This window comes from Anguilla anguilla, chromosome 3, assembly GCF_013347855.1.
Source record: "Anguilla anguilla isolate fAngAng1 chromosome 3, fAngAng1.pri, whole genome shotgun sequence".
Taxonomy (NCBI): Eukaryota; Metazoa; Chordata; class Actinopteri; order Anguilliformes; family Anguillidae; genus Anguilla; species Anguilla anguilla.
Genome location: NC_049203.1, coordinates 19657157 through 19679900, shown reverse-complemented (window position 1 = coordinate 19679900; position 22744 = coordinate 19657157). Strand labels below are relative to the sequence as shown.

The 22744-nt window shown below is 41.5% G+C and overlaps 1 protein-coding gene across 4 annotated transcripts in view; it reads left to right on the top strand.

The window, feature by feature from the left end:
• LOC118223692 (low-density lipoprotein receptor-related protein 1B-like) overlaps window positions 1-22744 on the top strand; it is a 400652-nt gene that overhangs the window by 149578 nt on the left and 228330 nt on the right. For all 4 annotated transcript variants that reach the window (XR_004764484.1, XM_035410580.1, XM_035410579.1 and 1 more), the window contains 6 exons: window positions 5432-5689; window positions 9266-9428; window positions 16779-17001; window positions 18340-18526; window positions 19310-19453; window positions 21208-21447. Coding sequence is in view for 3 of the 4 variants with exons in the window: in XM_035410580.1 (XP_035266471.1) it covers window positions 5432-5689; window positions 9266-9428; window positions 16779-17001; window positions 18340-18526; window positions 19310-19453; window positions 21208-21447 (1215 nt within the window). In the remaining variant the exon portion in view is untranslated. The remainder of the gene's footprint in view (window positions 1-5431; window positions 5690-9265; window positions 9429-16778; window positions 17002-18339; window positions 18527-19309; window positions 19454-21207; window positions 21448-22744) is intronic.

The following is a 22744-nucleotide window of genomic DNA, read 5'->3' as shown; positions in this document are numbered from 1 at the left end:
CACTATGAATCATTCACTTTGTCCAAATCCATCAAATGGAGTCAAGTCTGCTGTGTACATTACTCCCCATGCACTTGTTATACTTTTTATTCCTGGATACAGTTAAATGTAGAAGGCAGTTATGTCAAATTGATTGTTTTTCCTCTGTACTAATCAAATTGTCTTTCAAATCAAACAACCATGATGAGGCAAAATTAGAACTGCATTCATTTAAACTATATTGCAACACTGCCACTGAATGAGTCAAGTCTCCCTATTCCAAGTCAGCATGAGTATTGGGACAAGTGTCAGTCAGCAGTTTCAAATTTAACAGGTTTACCATATTTTACTCTAATAATATATAAATGGAAAGCTGTTCGTGTCAGGGCATTGGCTATACTGTATCCCCTGGAAGTGCTTGTACAGTCTATTTTATAATCTAAAAGATACATGGCAAAAAAACTGCAGATGAGGGCCAGAGAATGACAACCAAGAAACCTGTGAAGATAAAGGAAAAATCAATTAGTGATTGCAGAATGTTTGTATTTTTCAAAGTCAACAGTGTGGAATGTCTTAAATAAGAAACTAACAAGTGTAGGACTTAGTAATCACCAGCAATAAGGCTATCCACGAAAGACATAGGGAAGTGTTGACAGGATGATTATAAGAGCTCTGAAAAAAATCCAAAATTGTCATCGAGTAATTGCTTCTGATCTCCATACATTAGCGGTAAAAGTATTGCAGAACACTGTGTGGAAGACTGAGAGAGGAAAATTACAGTGGCTACACTTCCAGATCTAAACCTCTCATCAGCACCAATGATGGAAAGGTGAAATTGGAATTTGAAAAACATATATATATGATGAGCCTGGTGAGTTTTGGAAATATGTTTTATGGACAGATAAGAAAAAAAAGTAATGGTTTACCAGTGGGATAGAAAGGTGAAAGTGTGGAGAAAGTACATTACTTCATCTTCCAAGCATGGTGGAAGTATAGCGTGTGTGGCTGTATCTGAAACTGGTTCAGTGGTCTCTATTGATGATGTAACTAGTGATGGCAGCAACATAATGACAGCTGAAGTGTAGAGAGACCAATACACCAAACCAGAGGCTGTCCACCAATATTCAAAAGAATGCCACCAAACGAATTGGACAAACATTTGTCTTGCAGCAAGACAATCAATCAGAACCTAAAACAAGTTTGTCAGGAATAAAAAGTGAAAGTGTTTGACGTGGCTAATTCAGTTACTAGATTTTAATCCCATTGAGCATTGTTTTCACTTGGTCAAGAGGGAACTGAAGTCTTGATCCCAGCAAACACACAGCAACTGAAAGATCCTGTGGTAAAAAGATTGGCAGAACATCTCAAAGGATCACATTATGAACTCAGTGATGTCCATGAGTTGCAGACTTGATGCATTCATCAAAGGGGTTCAGTCAGTTAAGGGGTATGCAACGAAATATTTCTTTCGACCTTGCATGTCTTGTATTATTACACTGCGCATGCATTTAAGCAACAAGTCAGTAGACCTATTAAGTATAGTTAAGTGCCTCAAATGGAAGGTAATATGAACAAAACACTTCAGATGAATCAATGAAATGAAAACACTCTCCTAACCTTGATCTTGCATTGTAACAGATTCTGAGGCAAGGATAATAACTTGTTGGTTTACTCAGAAGTCTCGAGGGAAGGCCAGACAAGGGGTCCTGAGGCTGGCTTCTCCCCAGCCGAGGAGTGCTTAAAATAGACCAGAGCAAACCATGGCAGAATCATGGATCAACGTCTGCTTAGCCTGTGGTGCACAGAGGTAATTCCACTGGGAACTTGCAAGGAAAGGGCTTTGCTGCTCCAATGGTCCAGGAGTTGTGGGAGGAAAAAAAAAAAAAAAGGTCTGTAGCTTCATGGAGTGTTTCGAGATGGTTGTTCCTTTTGGGAGCTGGTAGAAAGAGGTGGTTGACAGTTGGGCAATTGAGTTAGTAGGCTTGAACCTGGTCTTGGTAGTCTTGGTACTTAGCAGGTAAAACAGATGCAGCTGTTCTTGGTAAGATAACCCCCACCACTCAGTGAAAAGTTTGTGTGCTCACAACCATGTAGAGGAGTTACCATAATTGCGTTCATAGTCACTTCTACAACTGAGTTTTTGTGTGCGTGTATGTGCGTGCGTGTGTAATCTCTGCTGTGTAAACACCTTTCATGTGTTACGTCAAATCTGAATTATTATATTCCATGCAGAAAATGTATGTTTCGTGTGGGCACTTATTGGCGTGCATGCAAGTGTTTGTGTATGGGTGGAAATATTGACAGGCAATTTAGCTCAACCAGCAAATATTGAATGTCATTGGGGACAATGATAACAGGGGCAATAATATTTTGCCCTGTTTGATGATTTGTACGGTAAACACTGCAATGATCCAGGCTGTGGAGCTTTTTTCTGGAAGCGATTCCGCAGCCGTTGTTCAGGGATTGAAACTGACAAGAGCTGCGGCTCTATCTCAGCAGAGGATCGCTGGAAAGGTGTGCGCTGGATTTTTCGAAAAGCCTTCCTGAATGACAGCATTGATGAGTTACATCGGCTGTATCCCTGAGCAAGAGGAACTACAGGGCCAAGAAGTAGATGTTGGAAGATAATGTTAAAAGGGGCTTTGAAAACAGACATGTTGATTTATTGCAAGTATTAGTAAAGTGCCTCATGACTTTCTTAGGGGAGTAGGATAAATCACAACTCCACCGGTTGAACTCTGGGACCTGGAATTTCACACGGTCAATTAGGCCCCAGAAGTGTGTGGCGGACGTCTTAGGCTGCCCGCCGTAGTAAATCACCCACAGACTCTGGAAAAAATTATGGAGTTAGACAGATAACTTTTCCAGAGCTCAGTAATGTCTCAGAAATAATGTGATAATAATGTGGGAAATAATGTTCTAACCGTCTTTTGGGCGGGCAAAAAGGCAGTTTAGCAAACTTGTTCCTCCATTACACTTGTAATTTTGTAAATTCCGAGATTAATTTCCTAATTTTCAGGAATTTAGCCTCTCAGAGTTTTCAGAGAAATAGCCCAACAAAACAAATAAGGAGTTGCAGGGTAATTTGTACACGAGACAGAAGTGGTAGGCGCAGGATGTAACTGTGCAAGATTGAAAACACAAATCTCAGCCTTATAAAGTTAGTCTGACCCTTGGTCTTTTAACTGTGGCTCGGCAGAAGAGTAGCGGTTACTTTGATGCCTTGATACCAGTTGATTATAGGTTAAAGAAAGCATCCACTGAGCAGAAAGCCAGCTTGTATTATTATTTTTTAGACCCCCCAACCCCCACATACACATGCACACACACTTTTTTCTTCTGGGTTCAGAATTGGTTTTGTTCCTTAAGTCGCTGGCCGCCCACACTGTAAAAGGATCACTGCTGCTGGAGTTGGTGTGAAATAGTAATGCTCCACGATGCCCTTTCCAAATCCACACGGGACAACAGCAGAGCTAGAGCCATTCGCCGGTGAGGCATTCATCTCTGGACCTGGACCCTGATGGGACGAGTTGTCTTGTGTGTCCCCATTATGCCTTCTCATTCATAGTTGGCCAATGGCATTGTCGAAGCTTGTGTCTACAATTCCTAGCCTACCGTCCAGATAAATGTTTACACTGACTGGACCACTCTGAAGCCCTACCACTGCATTATAAAGTAGCCTATGAAAGTAGAAAAGTAAGGAGGTTCTGAGTGACTCAACCTATAAAGGCACTGTTCTAGTGCATGGATGGGCCCCATGATTAGGTATCTGTTAAGGCACTGTTCTCTTTGACTCTTTGAGGCACTGTATCAGTGCATGGTAGGGCCACCATAATCTGGTATTGAACCTAGATTATGCCTTGGCTGACTGTGGCCGGCTGGGAAGGAAAATGCTTGTCAGCAGCAGAAAGATCTGCCAAATCAACAGCAGATATTGCAGTAAACATTGCATTGTGAGCAGGATCAGACCTTTCAAATTGAGGAGGAAAAGAGAGAAGGCACCAAAAACAGAAGCGTGACATATTTTATCGGATTCATGCAATTACTGTAAAATAAGACACTAATCCGATAATCTAATCAGCATGCATAAATGGTGGTAATATTGTTGGCTCTTTTCTTGTTTGTCCATTTTAAGTACATATTAGCAGGTACTGTATGTGCACTAAAATTAAGCCTGGCTTGCCCGATCCAGGCTTAATTCTTCTGATACTGGTAGTGCAAATGCATGTGGACATTTTGTGGAATTACTATTTTCAAAAAATGAAAAAATAAAAATTTGTGACCAATCTGTTTAATAGTCAGGAATGAGCTCTCTGGTACCTACATTCGATTGATTGGGCCAATAATGTAGGGTTTGCCTCTCACAACATTTCATAGTGTTAACTGAATTTGTGAGGTTATATGCTTTTTTGTGAGTAGCTATGCACACTATCAAACCTGCCTTTGTGCAATCTGGCTCCATGACTAAGCTTTCCACAAAGTTTCATGCAAATGCATTTATAAATTTTGGTGATAGCCAGCTAACTGGCAGACAGACAAACAGATAAAAAAGGGGTGAAAACATAACCCCCTTAAACTCTGTTGGCAGGGGTAATAATAATGAGCAGCCTTAGTAGGAAATGATACGTGAGGCAACATCTCATTCATCACCACTATCACCACTCTGCGGGGCACTCCCAATCTGAGATCATTTTTTATTACTTAAATCCCTCTACTTTGTTCCTATAGCACTTTCATGTTACACATAAACCTCTTTTGCCACTTTCATGTTACCTCTATCCAGCACTTGTATTGGACTTTGTATCATTATCTTGATTTTGTAGCATGTCATGCCTCCTAGTTTCACTTAGCATAGGTTTGGTCAGAGAGTAATCTTTACTGTGTGAACTGGACTTAATGTGTTCATGGCCATGAATAACTGTTACAAAATGAGTATTGTACCTTATCGGACCTGTGTTTTGTAGCTGTTCCAATGACCTTTGGTATTTACTTATCGTACGTTGCTTTGGATAAACGCGTCTGCCAAATAAATGTCATGTAATTCATATAAAAAGTGCTTGCTGGCTAGGACACAGGCACTTTTGCCACACCTTCTGTTAGTGTTATTAAAATACCAAAAGTGATCCCGACACACCTCTTTTCAATCTATGTCAGTACTTGTGCTAGAGTTTTTAAACTACTTCTGCATTCTCAAATCAGAAATCTATGAATTGTATGACTCCATTCAATGGACACTGTGAGAGCTAAATATTGTTTGTTTGTTTTTTCCAGCAGGATTGATGACATTGTTATGAAAAGAACAAAGGCCCTGCAATCTGTGACTTGATAAAGTTAGCACAGGGCACTTTCATTGAGATGTACCTCAGAAGAGATAATGGCATTGCAGGTTTAGCAACAGGAGAAAGCTGCCTTGTAATTAAATCCTTCATGCAGTTCTCTCTTTCTTTTTCAGAGCCCGGTGACAGGCCGCCTGTTCTCCTGATTGGAAACTCGGAACGGATTGCCGTTATGTACCTAAACGGGTCCTCGGTGCCGAACGTCAAGTCGCTGGACACAAATGGAACGCTGGCCTTGGATTTCAATCACAACGAGGAGTCCGTGTGCTGGGTCGCTTCAACAGAGTCCTCGAGCCGGCTCCAGTGCGCGAAGATGACAAAGCTCAAAGGTTTTTCAGAGGAGCGAGAAATTAAAACCGGACAGAATCTGCAAAGTGAGTGTTCAGACAAACAGGCATAGGTTTCAAATGCTTTTAATTCAAATGTCATTTAATCAACCAGAGAGTCCAGCAAATTGACCGGTTTTAGTCATGACCCTAATTTCAGGACAGCTGCAGCAATGTCTGGTATGAGGCCTAACGAAACACGGCCTTCATCGCAGTTAGGAATCTAGGTTTTATTTTATTCAGCATAGCTGACCGTATATATCTTGAATGAGAATTTTTGGTTCATAGTGTAGTACTGAATGGAGCCCTTGAAGGGACGTGGGTAAGGGGGAAAAAAACAAAACCTTTGCCAGATCTCACAAAACTTTTGTGTTCCCTCACAAAACTCTTGTGTTCGCCCGAGAAAAGTATTTCTCAGAGCCCTAGAATGACAAAGTTGCATCAATTGATGGTCAAACGCTAGACGGTCATGTGGTTCATGTTCATGTACAAGCCAATATATATTGCTTGTGTGCAATATGTGTGAGTAACTTGCCATTTTTGTACACTGAAAACTTTTTTGTTGAGATATCCTTTTCTCTGGAAACTCAAAAGTTTTATGAGATCCCGTATTTTCTTTTTTTTTTTTCCCTCACCCGATTCCCTTAGGGACTCCATAAGTACTGCTCTTTGGAAAGGGAAAAAATATATTATGTTTTCTTTGTAATTTCCATTTAACATGCAACTCAAGTTTAGAGTTTTCTCAAAAAAAGGGAGTTTATTTGTAAATAAATCCCAGGGGCAATGCCTGTTTTAGTATGCCAAGTGCACACTGAACCTGATAGTTCTTTCAAGGTAGATTCGCCATAATCATCTTTGTCAAAGAATAAATGAGTGATAAAAATGCAGATAAATATTCCCTCAGGACATGTAGTTAGAGATCCGGGGGATCAAAACAAGGTTAGCCTCTAATCCGCAACACCACAGTCATTGGCTTCGATGGCACTATGTTGGGTGATGCAACAGCTGAAATGATATAAGGACATTGCTTGTTTTATTTTGCAAACAGACTTTGGCAGATCTTTGAAGTCGGCACAGAATCCCCAGATTTGCATCTTTAGACCGTCCCTAATGAGAATGTTTTGTGTCTCGGAAGCTGATGTTATGGACACAGGACAACTTTCGTTGTTAATCATGCCCTCACCTCAGATTTAATTTAAAAAGAGTTGTTCCATCTTCAGTCTACAAAATTCTTAAAGGCAAGGGCCACATTTATATGGTTACACCCTTCCCTCGGAAAGGGCAAGAGTGACACTTTCATGTTATGACTTACTATGCATAGCTGGAAGGCAGGTGTCTTATTTGCTTATAATTATCTGCACTTCTAATGGGAGTTTCGTCCAGTTTTACAGACTCTGTAACTTAAGTACATTTGGAACACACAAACACTACTGGTAGTCCAGATCTTTCAAGCAGCTATGATTGTGAACCTTTTTTTCTCAGAATGAAACTACCCCTTACAACATAGACAATCATTCTAAAACAGCAGATGCCTTTACAGTAAGTTGCTAAAATGTAATGTGAATAGTTATGTTGGTCCAACATGCTCTTTTCAGTTTGTACTGTAGAAGTCCTCCCTGCCGTTCTTAATGAAAATGCATGGCACGGGGCAGTCAGCATATGCTTAATGTCCTCAGGTCAGCTTATTTAGCCTCACTAGTGCAGTGCGGCTTCTCCCAGAAGGAAGAAGACAACAGGCGTTGAAGGTTGTTCTGTTTACATTTGTGAGTGAACGTTTCCATGAATATGTAAGGGGTATGCATATCCCACTGAGCTTTTGAAGTGATAATTTGAATTATTATTATTTCTTTCAAAGACCGGAGGTTTGAAATCTCAGACTTCGGTTGTCTGTTTGGTTTAATGCCCCCTCCCTTCAGAAACTGGCTTGAAACCTCCCTTTGTATTCTGAGTTTATACCAGTGCTAATGTGCATATCCACAACCAATATATAAGCAGACCCAACCACCACCTTTTGTGGCACTGCAAGTGCAAATGATTGTGATTGGTCCTTGCAATAAAAAAAAAAAAAACAATATCATGAAGATATTCAGGTAACTCCAGTCAGGTAAGCTGCCTTTGTATAAATAGGGCTGTGAATTTCCTGCAACCCCCGCCCAGAAATTCATAACATTACATGCATCTAGCAGCTCTTATTCGGAGCGACTTTTGCATTTTTACATACAGTGGTATACATTTCAGCAGCTGGATATATACTGAAGCAATTCAGGTTCAGTTCTTTGCTCAATGATAGAAAAGCAGTGTCCTACCTGGAAATAAAACCTTTAACCCTTAGGTTACACGCTCAGTTCCCTGTCCATTATACTACACTGGCAAAGTCACCACGTGGCAAAGGACTCCAATGCGATTTCTGTGTAATGCCCCTGGAAGACTTTATTGTTTCACTCATAATACTGGACAGAGGGGCTCCAACTGAGTTCACCACTGGCTTTGTCCCACCAGAGCTAGGCTGGGTTGAAGGTTACCACTACATTTGCCTCCGCTGCTAACTTGCCAAGAGTCTATGGGGTACCAATTGTATCAAAATGGCAGTTTCAGTAGGCAGTAGACGCTTGCAGTCAAGTACTACTGTGTGGCCTGTTGTGTGGAAAATAGTCTGTGGCTTCAGGCTTCAGGGGACGTATGTTAGAACAGAACTTGCACATAAGCTGCAAGCCCTGACCTGGATTGCTGATGGCACACGGAAACTCTTTTAACATGAAAAAATTTGAGGGAAAAAAAAAATTACAAAAAGGAAGACTGTGAATGCCGGGTGGTGGTTAAGAAACTAGGCTTGTAACCAGAAGGTTGAAGATTTGATTTCCAGGTGAAGTACTACCAGTTCTCCTTAAATCAACATACCTATGGTTAATTATCTCAATGTAGCATCTACCTGCACAAATGATACGAGGTGTCAAACAATGCCCTGAACCTTAAAGGGGTATTTCACTTTGGTATGACACAAGTAATTCTGTTGAGCTTAAAATTATTTTTTTAAACGATTCATTTTGACAAGATCGCAAAAATTAATAGGAGTGAACAGGTACAACTGCTCAACAGGTACATGTGACGTTGCTAGTATTTCCGCGATTAAAATACAATAGGGTAAGCTCCACAAAATTTCTTCCGTTATACCAAAATATCCCTTTAATAGTGTTATTACGTCAACATTATCAATGGAGTTCAGCCCATTGATTGCAACAGACCTCAGAGCCTTCATACAGCCTTTACATTACTCACCTCTGTTCAGATGGTAGCTATGGTCTTTCTGTTCTGTCCAACTCCCTATGAAAGCTGATAAGTACATGCTCAACTTCCAGGCAGGCATCTGGCACCACACTCTGTTTTTGGAAAACTCATATTTAGCCTTTTGTACAATAATATGCCCAAAACAATTTTTATTTGTGTATAATTTTTATTGAAGATCATTATGCTTTGTTTCCCCTGCCAAAAGCCTCACTGTTTGACAGCTTTACAACTGCTGTTTGTCTAAAGTGCTTCAATAACTGTTCTGGCTCTTCCACTCTCCTTATTTATTTCTGTGTGGTGAGAATTTACAGTCAGACATTGCTTCTCTTTCGTTTGTAGATGTGGAGCAAATGGCCATCGACTGGTTAACGGGCAACTTCTACTTTGTGGATCGTGTCAATGACCGGATTTTCGTGTGCAGCCGCGATGGGGAGACATGTGTCACAATAATTGACTTGGACCTTCAGAACCCAAAAGGAATTGCTGTGGATCCAATGATGGGGTAAGCCGGCCCAGGGGGGATTTCCTGTTCTTACCCCCTACCTAAGCCCCCCCCCCCCCCCCCCCCCCCCCCCCCCCCCCTTCCCCCCTCGCACAACTCTCAAGAAAAATGTGCAGATGCATGGCAATATAACCAGTGTTCTCTGTGGCTTATGGGTCATGAACCAAGAGCAGAGCAATATGGTTAAATTGATTACCATCCTCTGTCAGTATTGTCTTTGGGTTGTACATGGTATGGCGATTCACAGCAATAACATAGTAAGGCATTTATACAGTTAAGAATCAACATTCAAAGTATGTTTAGGAATTCAAATTAATGTGAAAATAAATAAAACCGGTGTCTTTATAATATCAAATCCTAACTGAATCTTTTTCAGAGGTTTTAAGAGTTCATTTACAGTTCAACCCTCGTAGATACCATTTCAAATTCCTGAGAAGTGATTTTTATTTTTCTGTAACGTTTCATTTGTGGTCTTGATTCAGTTCACATCTGTCCTTTATCTTGAATCAAAATTGAATGGAAGGTTTTACTTCAGAAGCAGTTTGGCAAGTTCACCAGTCACCAAAATGAACTTGCCAAACAGTGTTGCCTTCTGATTTTATTCTTTAGTTGGATGATAGATGGTGTAGACCTTGACTGTTATTTTTATTTATTTATTCATTTATTTTAGATCACATTTGCCGATTTGATTTCTGATTTAACAAAGTCTGTCAGGTTGACATGCCTTGGCAGCTTTCCAAATTGGGATGCATCTCTTAAGGGATGGGTGTAATTTATTTGTGGACTCAATACAATATATAACTCATCGAATTGTTTTTTTTGTCTGCAGAACGCCATCAGGATAATGGCACATTATGAATTTGTAAAGTATTATTCTTGGATTTACTCTCTCCTCCTGGTTTGGAAGCCATAGAAATGGTAGCAAAAATAAATGGCTTTGAAAATAAGTACGGAAGAGGGGAGGAGTGGAGGTAGTGGTGCAGTAAGAGCATGTTTATGTGCTTACAATGAGATCAGCCCGTCTTTTGATATGCCATTTCATACATATCCACTTTGCCTTCTCTACATGCAGATATATCAAAATGTCTACATATCTTCTCTTTTTTGACTAAATACCCAGGGTCCTGCATGTTTTGCTGAAGATAGTTTTTTTTGTCAGTCTCTGATAAATGACAGAATGGCGTACTGTGGCTTTGTCGGTCATGTGATCTTTGCACAAAAGAAACTAATTATCTGTGCTTAAGCTCATCTCTACGAGTGTACAAACAATTATTCATCAGTTCAACATGTGCAATCTGGGGTACGGCTGGGTTGTTCATGTCAGATGTGCGATCACATTGCAATTAGATCCGTCCCTTATAAACTTATACCACTGCATAAACAAATCAAATCAGGCTACAATATTCCTTTAACATTGTACCATCATTTCTGATGCAGTCTTGCCCATAAATTGGCATTTTGCACTATGCATGTATAACCCTAGTAACATTACTGATCATAATCTCTCAACTTTGCACAGGGAAGGTCAGGTATGGTAGTGGGTAGAGACTTGTCACCATGGTCAGATCTTGGATGAGATTGATTGATTAACTGACTGAATGATTGATCGAGTGATTGACTTTATTGACCTCCAGTGTGTATATTCACATTGTCACCAGCTTCAGAACACATATCTGCCATTCAAATGTTGAGAGCTTTACCAAGCTTTCAATAAGGTTTGATCTGCGCAGTCTCTGGAAATCTTTGGAAGAAAGTAAATTATATTTGAAAACATAAAATTGTCAAAATGTCCTGCTTTGAAACATTTTTTTTTGGTTTTACCCATTATTTTGTTTATTGGACCCTTGTTCAATGTCAGTCAGAGTGCATATGGAATACTAGAAAAGGGAAAAACATCAAGGCCTTTTCTTTTTCTGTCTAAATCAGTTAAGAAATTTCTTCAACCTTTTCACAAATAGGGGCCGATTCAATTCAGTTCTCTTTCAGTACAAGCGAGAGAAAATCGCTTGGCAGGAAGGTTGATAGATAGCATTAAAAGGCATGAATTATTTCCCAGTAATGTGTCATTTCATTTTAAAAGGCATCAAAGTTATTGTTTTTGTCTAATTCATCTATGCAATTGAATGCTGTTTTAAATATTTATATATTTACCCTGAATGTTTTCATCCTGTCACGGCATTTTTGTTATATATCCCAGAGCTGCAGGATTTATTGAGCGGATTTTCAGTTCGTTCATTGAGAATTTTCTGCCTGTATTTATCCGGATATTGACTCATCACTTTTGCTCACATACTGCTAATTGACGCTGCTCTTGTTTCCTGCAGGCTTATGTGCTCAGTGACACATTTGTGGTATAAAAAAGAGGGTGCAAGCTTCCTGTTTGACTCAGCAATGGGTGCTGTCCCGTTAAGGTTTCCTCTGTTGCTGTGGATGTGATAGGTTGACAGATGCTATGAAAGGTTAGGGAAAGCACGTTGGCTGAGCTAATTGTTGAGTCAGAAGCACAGAAGCCTGTAAAGACTAACGAGGCGCTGGTGGGACAGAGGATTTCGCTGACTGTTCTCTGAGTGTTGTGCATGACAAACCGGTAGGGGAGAGGAGATGAATTGTGATGAAAAGTGTTCTTGTGTTTTAGTGAGTGACTGTGTGTGTGTGTGTGTGTGTGTGTGTGTGTGTGTGTGCACGTGTGTATGTGTGTTTGTGTGTGTCTATGTGTGGTTCTACAGTATGTGTGGGGCTGTGTTTTTGTGTGAGCGGGTGGGTGCGTGTGTGCTTGCAGGTTTTTGTATATGTGTGTGCACGTCTGTTTATTTGTGTGTGTGTGTGTGTGTGTGTGTGTGTGTGTGTGTGTGTGTGTGTGTGTGAATGAGTAAGACACAAGGCCCATATATCGAGTGACACAAGAGTAATGCACCCATCAAAATAGCAGGAGCTATGCAAGTGAACAGGAAGCTCACTCATTTCAGTTTGATGAACTAAAACATTCCTTAACATTTAAATCCAAGTCATGATCTGTCACTTAAATTCCCGAATATTATACCAGCAAATGGCTCTAATTAAGAGAGCAGCTGTTTATATGCAACACAGCTTTGCCTGCTGACACCTGCCCTGCCCTCCCTCGAGCTGACGAAGGCTATTTTTCAGCCAAAATATCACATGTTCAAGGCCTGTAGTATTCCTCTATTGCTATGGCCTGACTGGATTAAGCACCTCCTACCCTTGCTGTCAGCTCATATTAGTATTTGGAGCTAAGTTTGGCCTGAACATGCAGGGTGCTCATTCACAATGCAGTAAGTTTCAAGACCATTTACGTGTCGAGAAAAGACAAAAGTTTAATCTAATGCCAACAGAGGCCCCAACGTCATTCTTACTGGATGATTCAGCATATGAAATGTAGTGCATGTACATGAAGTTAAAAATATAGGATTATGCCTAGACATTTGCTAACAATGAACATGTATCTTTTGTTTCCAAGGGAACAGTAATACATTGATATCCATAGTATTAGCATTTCGGTGGTGCACTGTTAACAAATGAGAAATTCAAATGTAAGGAATTACACCCAGTGTGTATATATATATACCTGCAGTGCGTTATCTGTAGCTCATAAGCCCTCCTCTCCTAACCCCTCATGTCAACCTGGGCTGTGTTTGATCATTGTGTTTTTTTTTTCTTCCTGAATTCAGATAGGTGTGGAGTACAGGTCCCATGGCATAGAGAGGAGGAGGACTTTGAATGAACATCTCACTGTCTCATATTCGACTATCACGATCTGAGTGAACCTGTTTATTGAAGCACCAAGTGCGCAAGGAATGTCTTTTCTGCAAATTGGGTCCTTGGTGTGCATATCGCGGGGCGATCGCTGATTTAATTTGTTTTCCAGACCCGTGTATTCTCAGAACCCAGCGAAACTTGTGTTTTGGCTTCGTGCTGTGAGGCCAAGGGCCTGTGGACGGCGGTGGGCGGTGCGTAGGTGGTCTGTAGAAAGCCGGCTGTGCTCTCTCAAATGTAAATGTGAAAATTGAGTAATTTATTGAAGAGAGTTCATTTCTGTGTTCTTTCACTGCTCAGTTTTATTATTATTATTTTATTTTATTATTATTATTTTTTTTTTAATTGTTTTTGCTCAGAACACAGTTTTTAGATGCCTCGGGTCAAAATACAACAAAGCCTAATGAAATAAAAAAAGCTTTTAATTTTTTTTTTTTTTTTAACAAAATATTTTTGTCACGTTTCGTTCCTCTGAAACTCTTTAGTTTGAATGTGCCTAAACTGGTTGAGCCTGAGTCCTCGTTATAGCGTTAGGAATATAGGAATCTGCTCATCAATCCCTCTTTCGAGTAACTAATTAACTTAATGTTTGTTGCCTCAGCCCCCAGAGTCTGAACTAATGTTTTCAACTGAAGCTGAATCTCATCAACTCAAGACCATATGTTTGACAGACATAGCAATGGGGTGCTTTAATCTATAGCTTTACAACCTATGGCTTTTTTATTGCACAGCAGTGTGGTTGTGGCAAATGTACATTTGACTGGGTTGCATTTTTTTTTTTTTTTAATGCAATGCTGACACAGCTCAGAATCACACTGTGTCTTATATGAATTTGCCCTGACTTTCAAAGAACAAAGCATTTAAAAGTGTGACAGATTGAAACATTGTGAGACGTTCGCATGCATTAAGCAGTCACCTGCCAGTTGTTTGTTTTCTCTAACGTACTGTGTAATCAAAGCTGTGAATTGGGTGCAATTAACAGGACTGGCGCACACAGAAATCACCATTGTCCTCCCAGGAAGAACAATTTAATTGTGTGTATGACCTTCTCAAAAGGGCAAAGAATAAAATAAAAAATGGGAATGTGTCGTATCACGTGCAGGCATTTGACAGCCCAATTAGCATCGTTGGATTTAACAGCAATGCAGTGGCTGTTGGATCAAATTGAACACATTATAGGATATAAAAGAGAGATGAACACGTGTGAATATGAATAGAGAAGCAAAACACTTAAACTATCTATGATAAAAAATGGATATTGAATGGGTTGCTTTGTTATATGAAAGTCACGATAAACTGCTTGACTTAATTTGTTATGACACTCACAATGTTGCCTAAGCAGTCATGTATCTATTGTGCTGTGCAAGGAAAGGTTCTACTGGGCCATGCTGAGCACAAACCATTGATTAATTGCATTGGTGTCTATGCTCACTACGTAGGTATTTCTTTCTCATTCTCTCAATCAGACTGAAAACTGCAGACGATATTTCAAAATGTTATGATGTTATGCGATGCTGAAAGTTTATATTACATCATGAAAATACCATCCATCCATCGATTATCTATACCCGCTTATCCTGGGCAGGGTCGCAGGGGGTGCTGGAGCCAATCCCAGCGTACATCGGGCGAGAGGCAGGAATACACCCTAGACAGGTCGTCAATCTATTGCAGAGCATTCACTCACAGAGGGTGCAATTAGCCTACTTGCATGTCTTTGGACTGTATGAGGAAACCGTAGTTCATGCAAGAGAACATGTAAACTCCACACAGAGAGGCCCAGGCTGGGATTCTTCCTGTGAGGCGGTAGTGCTACCCACTGCACCACTGTGCCGCCCTATGCTATACTAAGCTGTTTCCCGCATAAAAAAAGAAAGAAAGGGGAAAAGTGTTTCAAGGTGGATCTGCAAATTAAACAGGATATAATCCTTTGCGTCTGATCTAACATAACTGACATTTACAGTTAAGCAGTTAAAGTCAGATGGATTGCCTTGATTGAAGTCTTGATATGCCACTATGATACGGAGATGATAGCCCACTGAAACTAAATCAATCTGCTCAGATTGACCATAAATCTGAGGATATAATGTATCCTGTCCTGTACTCTCATCTACCAGCCCCTCCGTCCTTTTATCATCTGGACACAAGCCGCACGACTCATTTTCCGTTTTTCTCTCAGCTCTGTATAAACGTCCTTTTTGTTATTCAAGACAATCACACACCAAAGGTACAGAAGTGATTTTCTCATGCTGGTCTGCTTTATTATTGGATGTATGACAGCAGAACAATAGATTTAACAGAAACCCACAGGCAATATGCTACTAAACACGGTGTAAAACAAAGCATTCTGAAATGGTTGCCAGGATTCTTTTTTGTCCTTCCAAGAAGGATAGAGCAGGCTTCCGTATTCTTTCTAAGCTGAATTGCTTTCAGAAGCGGATGCCACCATGGTACGTGAAGAGACCCTGAAAGCCGCTCAGCGCACTTTTGAAAACTTCAAATGAACACCCCACAGCATGTATGTGTATATATAGATACGTTGGCAGTGTGATTAATCATGGCGTAAATAAAATTAAACCGTTTTTAAAATGTCACCAATGTACGCATTAACAACAAAAAAATTTTAATTGGAAAAATATAGTTGACACCCTACAGGTCGTTTTTGGAGAATTATAGTTGACTTTAGACACAGCACACAATGGTAACCTAAGAGGCGCAAATGTTGCTTCCAATTTTAGCCAAAGAAAGTGGAATGCCTGTCCTCTTTATGTTCTTCAGTGTAGATATTAATTGAGGCCCCAATGAAACTGCATTGTAATTGGATCAAAATCCAAATCCCTTACTGCAGGTTCTGAAACCTTGAAGAGCTGTTGGTTCCAACTGAAGAATAATGTGCATTGAACTGTAATATAGAACAACACCATACTGTAATTATGGACCACATTCTTTTGTTGAAAATGGTGCATATTAGGAACTCAAATGGTCTGCAGGGTAGGCCTAATCCGTTTCAAATTAAATATGAAATCACATTTTGATTATTTGCATAATGCCGATCTGTGGAATGAGGGGCGAGGGAATTCCGTCTGTGTAAGCACTTCTCACACTTTCTGAGAAATAGGAGAGTTATTTCTGATGAACAAAAAATACAGTTTATTTTATTTTTCATTTATTTGTTTTAATTTTCAGAGAGACGGGGTTGACGGAGTAGCAAAATAGTTAGGGAACTGGAACTCAAAGATTGTGGGTTGGATTCCCAGCTGGAAAACCTGAGGAAGCTACGTAACCTTAATCGTTTCAGTCAATATCTGTACGTAGCTGTATGTAAAAATGTCATCTGTGCAAGTCACTTCGGATATAAGTGTATGCTTGAATGCCTACAATGATAATGAAATGGATGTGCCTGATGACTCATTACAAACACGGGTTATGGAACTTTTGCTGGTTCAGAGACATGGCGCCACGCTTCTTCCCACATTACATGTCTTCCACGCTTTAGTGAGAGTATGGCTTACTTTCTAGAGCACCAGAGCATAAATAAATACAGAAATGATTAATTATGTATTTTCCAACTTTCCTTTCCAGGAAGGTTTTCTTCACCGACTATGGTGGCGTGGCCAAGTTGGAGCGATGCGACATGGATGGCACCAACAGGACGCGGATCGTGGAATCCAAAATGGAGCAGCCCACAGCAGTCACTCTGGACCTGGTGAAGAAGCTAGTCTACTGGGCAGATGCCTACCTGGACTATGTTGAAGTTGTGGATTACACCGGCAAGAACAGACACACCATTGTTCATGGGATCTCTGTGAGTTTAAATCTGCATTTGACCCCCCACTCACCCACCCAGCCGAGAAGCACATTCCGCACACATTACAAACATTTTTTTTTGCCCTAAAGCCAGTGACTGATGAGAGATGGGGCTATGCAACCATCCATTCATCCATCTATCAATAAATCAATCAATCAATCAAATAATATTTATTAGGGTTAGGGAAGAGCTGTGGGAAGCAGAAAAAGCCACAGAATGGGGATGGAAAGAGTGGAGAAATGGAAGTTTTCTGCCACAGCATGACTGCTAGGAGAGGGAGAGAGAATTTACACAAGCATGGGAAAGGCGAGAGTCCGCCCACCCCTGAAGAGTCTGCCTTTACAACGTCTCATTTTCCTCTACGGGTGACAGTTGTTGCTATTCTTTATGGACAAACATGTCAGTCAGGGAATTGCCTCAGGAAATTGATTACACTATTGAGACATGCACACCTACCTCCACCCCTGTCAGTCCCTGAACAAAAACCTGATCTAATTTACTGAACATTCTCAGCATTGAGGATTCATTCAGATAGGCAAGGGCATGATGATAGTGAGAAGAACAGACTCCCTAAAAACTTCTTCAAGTGCCACTTGTATAATAGATGATTAAAGAGCAGCCCTGGTAAATCTTTATTCAAAAGAGTCTTCAAAACCACACTCAACAATCCTTATTGCTTGATAAGAGAAAATGCATAGTAAATGAAGTATTTTGCTATTGAAGTATTTTTCATTGTGTCTGCAGGTGTTCTTACTTAGAGATAATATGTGATCACACATCCTCGGGGTACTTATTGAAAAGCTGGTCCGCCTTGCAGTTTGAAGCCAAGCACTTGAAAGCTTCTGGACATCTTCATAAGATGTGCCGATATGCTTTTGCATTACCAGCGAGGCTCAAATTTAAAAAAAATAAATAAATCAAAGGTCAGCCTTTCCCAGCTGGGCCATGTCCCCCTGGGAGGTAGGTAGGGAGGGCCACAGTGTTTTTTGGTGGACATGTATCACACATGTACGCTCACTCAGTGCTGGAAGGACACATTTCTGGAGTTTTCAGTGTGTACTGGGTCTGCCATTTTCTGTGTTTGTGCTTGTGTGTCTGTTGTGCTCCTTTGTGAGGACCTGTAGCCTCTCAGGGCCTGTTTGCATGGAGAAGCGTGACATGTTGGACTCCCTTTCTGTGTCTGTAGCACTTATTTCATAACGCAGCCAGAGTATTGAGATAAAAAGGAATGGCATGTAAATCTGTCTGACTGGGATTAAGTGGGAGTTTGTCGAACGCATCAGCGTCCCACTGCCTAATGTGTACCTTCCCATTTCTCTTCTTTTCCGTTTCCAGGTTTCCTACCTTTACGGATTATCCCTCTTTGAAGATTACCTGTTTTCAATACATGCAGAACTATCCAGAGGAAGCAAAGTGGACATTCTACAGATAAACCGCTTTAACAGCACAGACCCACAGACATTAACGAGCATGGAGAATTCCAGAGTTATACGCGTTTATCACAAACTGACTCAGCCAATGGGTAAAGTGATCACATATTGCACCAGATGCTCCTGCTGTTTTTATGTGCATTTGTATGTACAGTATGGTGTGTGTGTGTGTACATTCATTTGCACTACATGGCCAAAAGTGTGTGGACACCTGACATTAATTAAATGGAATATTGTCCACCCTTTTCTGCTATAACAACCCCCACTCTTCTGTGAAGGCTTTATACTAGATGTTGGAGCATGGCTGCAGGGATTTGCTTCCATTCAGCCAGAAGAGCATTAGTGGGGTCTGGCACTGATTGGGTGATTAGGCCTGGCTCGCAGTTGGCTTTCTAATTGATCCCAAAGGTGTTGGATGGGGTTCAGGTCAGGGCTATGTGCAGGCCAATCATGTTCTTCCACACCTTTCTCAACAAAACCATTTCTATATGGACCTCGCTATATGCCCGAGAGAATGGTCATGCTGTAACAGGAAAGGGCCTTCCCCAAACTGTTGGGGACGCACAAAATTATTTAGAATGAGGTTGTATATATAGCATTAAGATAGATTTGCTTTCACAGGAACTACGGGGCCTAGCTCAAATTATGAAAAACAGCCCCAGACCAAGGGGTGTCCGGGTACTTTTGGTCATATAGTGTATGTGTGTATTAAAGATTGTGAATGTATGTGTGCTGGCAGGCATGTTAGTGTTTTGTGTGTGGTTGTGTGTCCCTGGCCTTCATCCATGTAGCGTACCCTGTTCTGTGGTTACAACGCTGCTGTCTCTTTGGCTGACTGACCCTTGGTAACACGCTCTGGGTCCCTCTCTCTCCAGTCAGGAGTCACGCCTGCGAATCGGATTCGTATGGAAGGGCCGGTGGGTGTTCCCACATCTGCCTGCTCGCCGGAAGCTACAAGGCCAGAACCTGCCGCTGCCGGACCGGCTTCACCCTGGGTAGCGACGGAAAGTCCTGCAAAAGTCAGTCCGCGTTTCCCTTCTCCAGTGCGTGATCATGCCATCCATTTATATCTGTCCAACACATGGGCACATCGGGAAAGTGAAAGAGAATACAGATGTACTGATGTTCGGTATGATTGTAGAAGTTCATAAAAAGCCATCCCGTTCATACTGCACAGCTCATGGTCCCAGTGCTGCGATGCAGCAAAATGAAATTAGATGCCTGAACAGCTGGATTCACTGATGCGCGAGAAGATTAAGCAATAGACGCCGGATGGAGGTGGCGACGAAGACGAGCTCGCAACAAGGCGACGCCGTCCCGAAAAAAGATGCGGCAGGCGTTACGCGGCCGACGAGATCGGTTAACCGGCGCGATGCGGTTTTCAATTCGGCCCCGTCCCCTTCACGGCCCCGTCCCGATCAATTGGGGGGGTGGGGGTGGGGGGGGGGAGGGGGGGAGAGCTGGGGGACGCTGCGGACGGCAATGGAAGCGAAGGGCTGAATTGATAACGCGAGGAGAACTCGGCCCATGTTAATCTGATTGAAATGATGAAGAGTTCAGCGATGCCCGCTTCCTCCGGTGATTTATTCCTCCCGGGCCGCTTGTTCTGGAAAACGGCGGGCTCTTCCTCCGAGCTTAATAAGGCTCTCCGCTGCCTCTTGCCGCCTCAGTAATTGTGGTGTTATAGGATTTCATACCGTAATTGTCTCGCTGGTAGCAAGGCGCCTCTCTCGGGCTAACGAATTGGTGCGAGGTGTACATGTGGCCTACAAGAGAGGAGAATATAAGGACCGGGTCTCTCTCTCTCTTTCTTTTTTTCTCTATTTCTCTCTCTCTCTCATTTGATCTGTATCTTTCTCTATTTGTCTCGTTCACTATTTTTCCTTCTTATTTCTTTTCTCTTTTCCTACTATTGCCCTCTCTCTCTATCTGCCTCTGTCCCTCCTGCTCTGTTTCTCCTTGTCTGTCTCTCCCTCTCCCTCACCCCCTCCTCCTCTTTCTCTTGTCTTTTTCTGTCTCTTTCCCTCCTCTCCCTGTGCACCCAGGAGATTGTTAATTCCTGCAGCGAGTGCCCCCGTATCATGCGGTTTCGGTATCTTTGTTTACTTGTGCGCTGCCTCTTGTTCTCTTCCCTGTGTTTGGAGAATGACATCACATCCACCAAGGATAGCCTGTGCCTGAGGTCCAGTGTTATTAGAGCCGGTCTCATTGTCGGCTTCACAAAGCAGTGCAGACTGGACAAACAGAATCTCAGCCAGGCACTAATAAATATTACAGTTTGGCAGCACATTTTGTTCTAGTAACAACACTACCACCTCCTCATACGGTTGCACAGGCAGTCACACGCACACGCATGCAAGTGTGCGCACACACATGCGCGCACACACACACACACGCGGACACACATGCAAGTGTGCTCACATGCACACACACACACACACACACACGTACAAGTGCACACGTATACACAAAACACACACACCTTCCACAATTAGTCTTGTCTCTGGAAAGCTCGGACTGTTTTGCGAGAAAGGATGATTGATTTGATAAGGCCTAATCAGCGGAACTAATTCTTGTTTTAATTAAGGTAATGCAATTAGCTTAGTCTTCTGGCATTGGATACATTTTGATTGCCAAAGTGCTTAATTTTCAGTGTTGAATAATAAGAAAAAGGAGGCCAATTATGTCGATTAATTAACACCCTGACAGAACACGGGCTGCTGGAGATTAGTCTGCCGGTGGTTTGTTTATTGTGGTAATCTCGCTTTTGCAGAACCGAAGAACGAGCTCTTCCTTTTCTACGGGAAGGGCCGACCGGGGGTCATCCGCGCCCTGGACACGAATGTAAAGTCCAGCACAGACGAGCACATGGTTCCAATCGAAGACCTGGTGAGCCCGCGGGCCTTGGACTTCCACGCCGAGACTGGGTACATTTACTTCGCCGACACCACCAGCTTCCTCATTGGCCGGCAGAAAATTGACGGAACCGAGAGGGAAATCGTTCTCAAGGACGGTGAGTGCATCCTCCATTTTGATACTTATTGCCACTTAAAACAAATTGTGCTAATTAAACCTCTAGTCCCTTTTGTTCAGCGATCGATCCCAGTGTCTAGAATGAAATCTGAACAGTGCCAATGTTGATTGTGCGTATATCCTATAGGGAAATGCATAATCGGTAATATTGTCACTCAAGGTTACTGTCCTTAGGGTATTCCCAGCCCTATTACACAATAACAGCTCAGTTATTGGACAGCTTGGTTTCTACAATCTGCCTGCACCAAATGTGATGTGCTTCATCATCAATACCTTTTCACCCTCAAGACTCATGCTGACTTTCACATTTTGTGAATACACAGAATTCAGCTTTCTAACAATGTAACTTTGTTTACTCCTAATGTTAACTTTACAATGTCCTGTTTTCAACACTAAACTAAACGCTAAAATCATTTAGCAAGCTTTTAGCATAAATTCCCCTCCTACCATTTGTAGCATGGCTCCTGCCAGTGCACATTGAAAATTAATTTTCAGACCATCTTATCATCAGGTGGTGCCTCGGTAGCAGCAGTCAATACACCATCCTTTTCACTTTCTCTGGAAGCATCTCCACCTGCAGAAATGACTGCATTCCGAGGGGTAAAACGGAGTAAAAAAATTTAATTTCTCATGTATTTGGGTACATATGTAGAAGTTTGGACCATCCAAACCTGATGGGGGATGTTACAACAATGAAGCATTGTTGAAATAGCAGGCAAGCATACGTGTTGAAGGGTAAAATAAATAGGGAGAGAACATTAATAAAATGGGTGATGTTTAACCTTTTCTATTTACTGTTTAATATAATACATAGCTGCTTGGACATGGAGATTCATTGACATTTGTTAGTATAATCAATGTTAGTATAACTCCCATTAAGGTTGATTTTACTGTACCAAATGCACACAGTGTGAAAATCTCATATGATGCTTTACATTGACTGTTTGATATCCAACCAGGAATTCTCCATCCCCCCTAGATTTTCCATAAAGAAACTCTGTAGGCTTTAGGTGCTTTTTTTTTTACTCTGGGAAGAATAGATAACATTCCGGTGTACATTAATTTAAAAAAGGAGGATTGTGAGGAAATAATTTTGAGATGTAAATATGCTGTCACGATGCTTGTAGTATTGAATTACTGTTAGTAAAAGTATTTGAGAATGTTACTTTTGAAATGCATGTGTGAACTCCTCTGCACTATAATTAATCATTCCCTGGTATATTGTGGTTTACGATGAATGAAGCGCTATGATATTCCTGAATTGGGTCAACCTCTAA